The sequence below is a fragment of the Eurytemora carolleeae genome, unplaced genomic scaffold (genome assembly GCF_000591075.1).
Source record: "Eurytemora carolleeae unplaced genomic scaffold, Eaff_2.0 scaffold294, whole genome shotgun sequence".
NCBI classification, from domain to species: domain Eukaryota; kingdom Metazoa; phylum Arthropoda; class Copepoda; order Calanoida; family Temoridae; genus Eurytemora; species Eurytemora carolleeae.
The window spans coordinates 1-8,754 of NW_019396358.1; the positions used below are offsets into that span (position 1 = coordinate 1).

The 8,754-nt window shown below is 32.9% G+C and overlaps 1 protein-coding gene across 2 annotated transcripts; it reads right to left on the reverse strand.

The window, feature by feature from the left end:
* Positions 1-825: 825 nt before the first annotated feature.
* LOC111701649 (putative fatty acyl-CoA reductase CG5065) lies at positions 826-7,765 on the reverse strand. Of its 2 annotated transcripts, XM_023473029.1 has the most exons (7): positions 7,656-7,765; positions 6,623-6,747; positions 3,969-4,058; positions 3,802-3,880; positions 2,319-2,387; positions 1,570-1,677; positions 826-966 (listed from the first exon to the last, which is right to left on the reverse strand). In XM_023473029.1, the coding sequence occupies exons 1-7, from the start codon at positions 7,755-7,757 to the stop codon at positions 841-843; spliced, it is 699 nt and encodes a 232-aa protein (XP_023328797.1). In that variant the 5' UTR covers positions 7,758-7,765; the 3' UTR covers positions 826-840. The 2 variants fall into 2 exon arrangements, with proteins under 2 accessions (XP_023328797.1, XP_023328796.1); XM_023473028.1 differs by lacking the exon at positions 3,969-4,058 and having other exon boundaries at positions 3,802-3,874.
* Between the last annotated feature and the right edge of the window lie 989 nt (positions 7,766-8,754).

The following is an 8,754-nucleotide window of genomic DNA, read 5'->3' on the forward strand; positions in this document are numbered from 1 at the left end:
GATTTTAAAACATGATATATTTTCTAACTTTGTAAATTTAAATTAAAAATATAGTTAGTGGTTATCAAATCCTCGTCTTATTGCTATCCGCCAAACAAATGTGATATTTTAACAAAAACAAAAAAAAACTATGATATTGATTTTTACCAAATGTCACAAAAAAAAGTTTTTGTTTTTGATGAAATGGTTGGCATTTTATGGTTTAAATTTGTATTTTACTGATGGTATAGGTATTAGGTTTGTTTACCCTTGGTTGGAAATACCTCTACAATCTACAATCTACAATCTACAATCTACAATCTACAATCTACAATCTACAATCTACAATCTACAATCTACAATCTACAATCTACAGTCTACATGCTCTATTAATTAAGTATGCTCTTGGTAAGTGTAAGACTGGTTTATATAATGCAACCCAAATAGATTCTAGTACAATAGATGGCACCGTAGAATTTGTACACTCTCAGTACAGTTGTATTCTGTCGTCACAAGTGTCAATTCAGTTTGTGTGTCCGACAAAATTATCAATAATAGTAATAATTTTAGAATAAAGTGCTTATCTTACAGTAAAATAAGTGCAATTTTATGAGTTCTTTAGTTTCTGTTTTTACACTTTTTTATTTAATCTTGGAAAACATGTCAACTAATGTGAGACAATTTCGTTTTCCTTGTTATATTTGACACTTTTGACGTCGTGTATAATTGGTTCATTTCTCTGTTGCCACCCATTGTACTTGATAATCTATCTGATGCAACCCACTCTGTTAATCATGATTCAGACAATGGTCCCTGGTTTAAAGGTCTGGTACGCAGTTGAATTTAGTTTACACAGTCTGGTTACCTTGGTAAAGGTGGTGCTGTAGGTATTAGGTCTATTACCTTAGTAAAAGTGTAGGTATTAGGTCTATTTCCTATTAGCTTAGCGGTCATCTCTGGGGAGTTCAAGGTTTCTTCATCCATGCACTAGCAAAAAATTAAAACAATTGTGTTAAAACAATGCCTCCAACTGTTTCCCGATCCCATTCCCAAATGAAAATTAAATCGGAAATTCAACGAACCTTCGATACTAAAATCCTTAGGTTTACAATTACACACCCAATTTTGTAAGAGTAGCCCTTACCAGAAAAAATTATCGTTTTTCAATACGACCAAAAAACAAACGATTTGATATCGTTTGAACAATCTTGAACAATTTTTTACTAAAGAATCGAATTTTATGAAAGATTTGAGAAAAAAAACAATCGTTTTTTTACTGAACGAACGTTTTATGCAAACAAACTTTCAAAAACGATAGTTTTTCACTTAGAAAAAGATTTTATTAAACGGAAGATTTTACTTAACAAACAATCTTACTGAACAAACGATTTTACTGAACGACCTGAACGATCTGAACGATTGAGAATAAGAGAAAACGAACGAAATAGATGGAAAATGTACAAAAACATTGAGAACGAAAAAAATAAATTTTTTAACGATAGAAAAAAAACTGGGTCGTTCATAAACGATGAACGAACAAAATGAAAAAAGCGGAACGCGCTCATCTCTATGTTTATGATGCCAACTAACCTTACAGAGCTGAATAAATCCCTGTGGGTTTCCAGGAGGAGGGTAAACTTCTTCTTTTATTTCTGATCTATCACAGTTGCAGTAGGCAGTAGATACATGTACCAGGGCCTAGATAGTAGATACATGTACCAGGGCCTAGATAGTAGATACATGTACCAGGGCCTAGATAGTAGATACATGTACCAGGGCCTAGATAGTAGATACATGTACCAGGGCCTAGATAGTAGATACATGTACCAGGGCCTAGATAGTAGATACATGTACCAGGGCCTAGATAGTAGATACATGTACCAGGGCCTAGATAGTAGATACATGTACCAGGGCCTAGATAGTAGATACATGTACCAGGGCCTAGATATTAGATACGTGTACCAGGACCTAGATATTAGATACATGTACCAGGGCCTAGATTTTAGATACATGTACCAGGGCCTAGATAGTAGATACATGTACCAGGACCTAGATAGTAGATACATGTACCAGGGCCTAGACAGTAGATAGATGTGCCAGGGCCTAGATATTAGATACATGTACCAGTGCCTAGACAGTAGATACATGTACCAGGGCCTAGACAGTAGATACATGTACCAGGGCCTAGATTTTAGATACATGTACCAGGGCCTAGATAGTAGATACATGTACCAGGGCCTAGATAGTAGGGCCTGCACAGTTTTATATATGTATCAAACAAAGTATTTAAATCTCTTTTTTAAATCTTTATATATGCTAACTTAATTAAATAATGATACCTCTAATTTTTTCATCTTCTTGCACAAACTAATCATAGATTGAACCGATTCTACATTCATGGCAACGGACTTCAAGCAATTCATTAAATATCAAAATGCGTTAAACTGTTTATGATATTGAAACAGGTTGAAATTTGAGTAAGGTCGAATTATGATTTTAAAAAACTGAGTTTTGCCACAAAATAAAATTGTCTAATCCCTATTTCAAATTTAGATTACTAGAAATTCAAGGCGCTTCGCGCCCTTTTGTCTAGGCTTTTAGGGCGCTTCGCGCCCATCTTTTATTTAAATTGTGAACATGTTCTTTTTGTTTACATTTTAAAACAAAGAAGAAAAAAATTTTGCGGATTTTTAAAAAAGAATTCGCTGACTTTCAAGAATTTAAATTTTTTTACAAAATTAAAAACCTTCAAAACACATTTTTTTTAAATTTTTATCATTCATAAACCCTCCCTGTGGTCACGTGATGACCCACAAAAAATTTGGGCCCGATCGGTTCAGCCGTTTTGACGTTTATTGGTTTCAAACAAACAAACAAACAGACAGACAAGCCAAATTTATATATAGATTTGATTCAAAAGAGTTTAGAAAATCAGAATTAGTGGCAACTGGCTCATTTCCTCTCCGATATTGTGAACTTATCTCTATTATCGTTCACATGATATAATTCTGCTTTTATACTTAAATCAATGTTTCATTAACCATTCCTTTAATAGGATTTATCACGAATTTGATCAAAAAAATTCAAATTTTCGGAATAAGTATTTTAAGTATGCCAATCTTTTTGCTGGAAGATCTATTTGATGGAAAATACTGATCATTCTTTTAAATAAAATATTTCGTTTTGCCATTGATTATTTGATCCAAAAGAGTTAATAGTGATAAATACAATATGTCTATTGTCTACGACATTGTGTTGTAAAAATATAGAGATTAGAAAATCAGAGTTTGCGGCAAAGCAAAGCAAAAGTATTTTAAATATGCTAATGTTTTTGCTGGCAGATATATCTGGTGGAAAAAACTAATCATTCTTTTAAATAAAACATTTCGTTTTGCCCTTGATTGGCACTGTAAACAAGTCTACTGGTACTTTGAATTTACACACTTAAAGGGACTGTAAGCGTAATTTTAAGTGACCCTCCATGGAAAAATGGCAATGCTCGATTCACAACGATACCCTTTAAAGCTTTTCTGATCAAGTATGAATTAAATATCCATGTTTATAATTTTAAAAACTAATTATTTTGTATTGTGGTTTTCCTGCGACAGTGAATTGTGCATTTCACTACAATAAAACATTTATGAATTAAACACTTTTATACCTAGAAAAACAAGATTAACTTCTACATTATTGATCAGATACAGGTTTTAAGAGTACCTTTATGAACCAGGCATTACCATCTTTGCATTTAGAGTCTCTTTAAATTACGCTTACAGTCCCTTTATCAACAATAATTAATGAAAACAATTTATCAAATTATTCCTTTGTCAAGTCTTCGTCAAATTTGACAGTGGCAGCACTATGGAACACAACGCTTACATTCTCTACCAACAATCTAGATAGATAGATAGATAGATAGATAGATAGATAGATAGATAGATAGATAGATAGATAGATAGATAGATAGATAAATAGATGAATAGATAGATGTATATGTGGAAAGACCAAGACGGGGTTGAGTAATATCTCCATGAACTGCAACTAGTTTACTCAGTTCTCCAGCTCTAGTAGTCCGTACACTAAACATACATAGTCCGTACACTTAACATACATAATCCGTACACTAAGCATACATTGCCCAGACACAAACCATACCTATTCCGTACACTGAATATGCATAGTCCGTACAATAAACATGCATAGAACGTACACTAAACATAATATTTTCTGGACACTAAACATACATAGTCCGGACACTAAACAATAGACATACATATTTCGGACACTAAAAATACACAGTTCGTACACTAACCACAACATTGTCCGTACTCTAATCATAATAGTCCGTAGTCTAGCCATACATGGTCCGTACTCTAAGTCAGAAATTTGTACATACCTAATCTGTAATCTAAACATACATAGTACCTGCTGTAGACATACATAGACCGTCCACTAAACAAACATAGTCCGTACATACATTGTCTGGACTCTAAGCATAGATAGTCCGTACACTAAGCATAACTTAGTCAGGACACTAAACATACATAGTCACTAGTCAGGACACTGAACACGATATATTTAGGACACTAAACATGCGTAGTCCGTACACTAAACATACATAGCCAGTACACTAAGCAAAACATAGTCAGGACACTAGGCATACATAGTTCGGACACTAGACAAACATAGTTCGGACACTAGACATACATATTTCGGACACTCAGCACAACATTGTCTGTAATCTAATCATTCATTGTCAGGCTATCTACATTTTACATTGCATTGCATTGCACTCACTCAAACTAAAAGATTAAGAAAAGAAATGAAATATATTATGATTCACAGCAATACCCTTCAACGCTTCGTCTGATCAAGTACTGCATTAAATATCCATGTTTCCCATTTTGAAAACTAACTATTTGTGGTTTCTCAACAAAAGTGAATCATGCATTTCTTGCTTCAGAAACGATGGAGAAATGAAGGTTTCAAAGGTACATCGGACATGCCACTCAATAAATGGAGGGTCACTTGAAATTACGCATTTATTCCATTTAAGTATGATTACATCGTATAAATAAAAATACTTTGAAATCTCACTTTTGCCCTGAAATAAAAGAGTTTCATTAATAAAGCTTTTAACAATACTGCCTTCAGTGTAAATATATATTTGATATCATAATACAATAATACAATCAAAATATGTAAATGTAAATGTGTAAATATGTATTTGATATCATAATTTATGAAACAATATGTATCGATCCTATGAAAATATAGATGTTCTTTTAAAAAGGTTTCCATCTCTATTTCTCATCCCTTGAGTATTAAGAGGGATTATCTGATGAGTCCACTTAAGAAAATTACATAAATAATTTATTATCACTTGTAATATGGTGTGTATAGGATCTCGAATAGTTTACATAGTTAAAAAAGGTTTCAGTATTTTTTCAAAAAAGGGGTTTTTCAGCGGGGGGCACAGCTAATGTACCCCCCCCCCCTACCTGACTACGATTGCACAGTCTCTTTAAAGGGGTATCAAGAGATGAGGAAAATCCCACTTACGATAATGTTTGATTCATAGTCCTCTTTAGAATTTAAGCTATGCCTCAACTTTTTCCGATGACGTTCTGGTGTACAAGTGACAATTTTCCGATGACTTTCTGGTGTACAAGTGACAATTTTCCGATGACGTTCTGGTGTACAAGTGACAATTTTCCGATGACGTTCTGGTGTACAAGTGACAATTTGGGGCGCATGTAGAAAATTCATGGTTTTAGCCCAACCAGCTGTAGTACTGAAAATCCGCCAGGTCAATTTTTGACGGAGAAATTATTTTTTTCTTTACATTTCTTAGATAGACATTTTAAATTTTTTTTAATGAATCTACTGATTTTGTTTATGTTGCTTGCACTATTAAAACAGCATAAAATTAATAAATATTAGGTGGAACTTATCTTTTTTATATGGGCGAGAGAAACGAGGGAAAAGATAATTTCGCAGATTTTTCAAAAAAATTTAATAGCATCTTGATGCTATATTTCTAAACTCTGGGGTCATGTGAGTTTAGCCGTTTTGACGTTTATTGGATACATTCAATAAAATCAAATTAAGGTTATAATGCAAGGAAAGTTATTTCAGAGGTGTACGCATCTTTTGTACTGCAGTGTACTGTCTCTGGGCGGTAATTTAAACACAAGACGGACATAGGAAACTATTATGTGAATTATCAAAACTATCAAAATTTAATGCTTTTAACCTCTTCGGATACTAAACGAACACTTATGCATCTGTTCTTGTTTACAAATTCCGCTTAGAGAGAACTGGTTTCAATATGTACGCAGAGTGTACGCAACTGCAATTAACTTTCCTTGCATTACAACCTTGACTTTAACTAAAATAAACTGCATGGAAGATTGAAATCTTTTTTATCATAACTCTTTTTATGGAATAGCTATAAACATGGTTTAAATTGCTAATATCAAACCGAATAGATTTGCCACTTGCTTACTTGTGCTTTAAATCAAAACTAGAGAAGCAACGAGGTCACAAAGTCTCACCAGTAATAACAATTGAATTTGATCCTCTCCTTCTGACTATAGTTTACAGTTGGGATAGGTGCAGGGGATGGTTGCAGGGAGTTTACCTGTCAAACAGCTTAGATGAGAGAAGATCCTGAAGGCGGGCCTGGGTTGCCACGCCCTTCTTCTGTCTGATGAGGAGATATATTTTCTTTACACTAGTGGAGCGTAGCAACTTCTCAACCAAAACCTAAAAAAAATTCCAAAAAATAGAAAATGTTGCAACAAAAATCGAAAAAAAACTCAATTTTTGCATTCTATAGCAAATATTTGTAAAACAACAATAAAAAATTATTTTCGAAAATATAATTCCAATTCAATAAGTTAAACCAATATGTAATATCATAAAGCACATCTTTTTTTCTTATAACACTCTTTTTATTTGTCTCCTTGTAAGGCTTGCTTAGCTGCTGTATCTGAGCTGAAAACCCTATTGTTGGATTCCCTTAATCCCGATTTCTAAATGTCGATATCTAATGTGAACACTTATGATTTTTTTTTGATTTTCTTTTGGATATCCCTGCCGGATTCCGATGAGAATTCTCTCATTGATTGAGTGCAAAATTTCACGGCTTCTGATTGGCTGTTCGGTTTAAGCTATCAACACTCTGATTGGTTGCATTTCATACATTTTCCTGGATATTAATGTAATATTAAGTTAATCTGCAGATTAATAAAAAGAGGCAATCAAGCATTGATGTCCAAAGTTTTAAGATTTGGTATGAAAAATCGTTTTTTGCGTCATAAATTGTCTATAACCTGTAAAAACTTTTACGTGAATCTAGATATCCACAATGGAAACTTTTTAGTATTCATCTTTGCAGGACATGAACACCACGAGATATACAAAAGGAATTAAATTAATCCGTAGATGGAGATCAATGTTTGATCTTAAAATTCACAACTTAAAAGTTCTAACTCGCATTTCTTTCCCATACAACCACTAGAACTTATTAAAAAATATTCTATTTTCACATCTTTTTAGTTAGTCATGGAATAGCAAAGCTCACTTTTTTTCCATAAAACTAATATAATATGAATAACAAGTCTGATAACCCATAAACCTGTGAAACCTGTGAAATAACCAATTTTTCTCACCTTTCCCATAAAGCCTGTGGATCCTGTTATAAAGATAACACGGTTCTCATAGAACTGAGCTACTGGGGACCCAGCGGTCACCTCGTCGAAATTCTGAGACATTTTCAGAATTTTCTGAAAAAATTATAATTAAAGAAATTATTAAAAAAAATTGCTGTCATTTTTCGTAAAAATTGAAATTTTTTTAATGGTTTTTAAATGAAAATATCTGATTGGGTGGTTTTCACAATCCCCTCCCCTACCATAAAATGTTTCGTTTCCTTGTTTTAAAATTATCCCCCCTCCCCCTCTTAATCTTAGCACAGTTTAATACATAACAGCAGTTGTGAATCCTTCACTTCAATCTACTTTACTAATTCCTGCAGTAGAGATAGGCAACGTTTTTGTGAACTAACCAAATTTTTAGTGAACGATGGTGCAGCTGTTCAGAAAAAAAAAACGACAAAAAAACGACAAATAAACGACTTGGATCGCTCAGAGCAATGAAAAAACTATTGTTTATCATAAAGAAACGAAAAAAAAACTTATGAAACCTTTTTTACTGAACGAACGAATTCTCTAAAAGATTTTAAAAAAAGATAGTTTTTTAACTGAACAAACGATTTTTCATAAAACACTTTTTAAAAATAATCGTTTTTGAGAAAAACAAATATGTTTTGGGAATATATTTGCACTCCAGTGATAACCAGAAAATTCTGAAATGGGAAGACGACTTTTAAACTCAATAAACATTAGACATAGCAATTGTACAGTGTAAAAAGACATATTTTACTTAAATTTTGCTTTGCTAAGTTACTAGTAACAATATTTCCTTTTCAACAACATCAAAACGCTTAAGTATTGCTATATGTCGTCTTTCCATTTCATTGTTTTCTGGTTATCAATGTACTTAAATTATGCCCAATCAAAACTAGAGCAGCTAAGAGGTCACAAAGCCGTGTCAGAAATGTCGCATATATTTTTGACCTTCTATCTAGTATAATGTGAAAAAAAATTTATATTTTACTGTTTCAAAGGTTCAGAATTTACTGAACTAAGGTTGATGAATTTCCAGAATTTTAAACCGTCACTATTCAGCAAAACTGATTCTTTAAATAAC

Bases quoted from the DNA above. Each gene is read 5' to 3' on its own strand.
- LOC111701649 (XM_023473029.1), bottom strand. From the start codon at position 7,757: ATGTCTCAGAATTTCGACGAGGTGACCGCTGGGTCCCCAGTAGCTCAG. The intron at 4,059-6,622 runs GTAAACTCCCTG...ATGTATGTTTAG, and splicing joins TCATCTAAGCTGTTTGACAG to TGTACGGACTACTAGAGCTG. The intron at 3,881-3,968 runs ATCTATCTATTC...ATCTATCTATCT, and splicing joins CTTGGTCTTTCCACATATAC to ATCTAGATTGTTGGTAGAGA.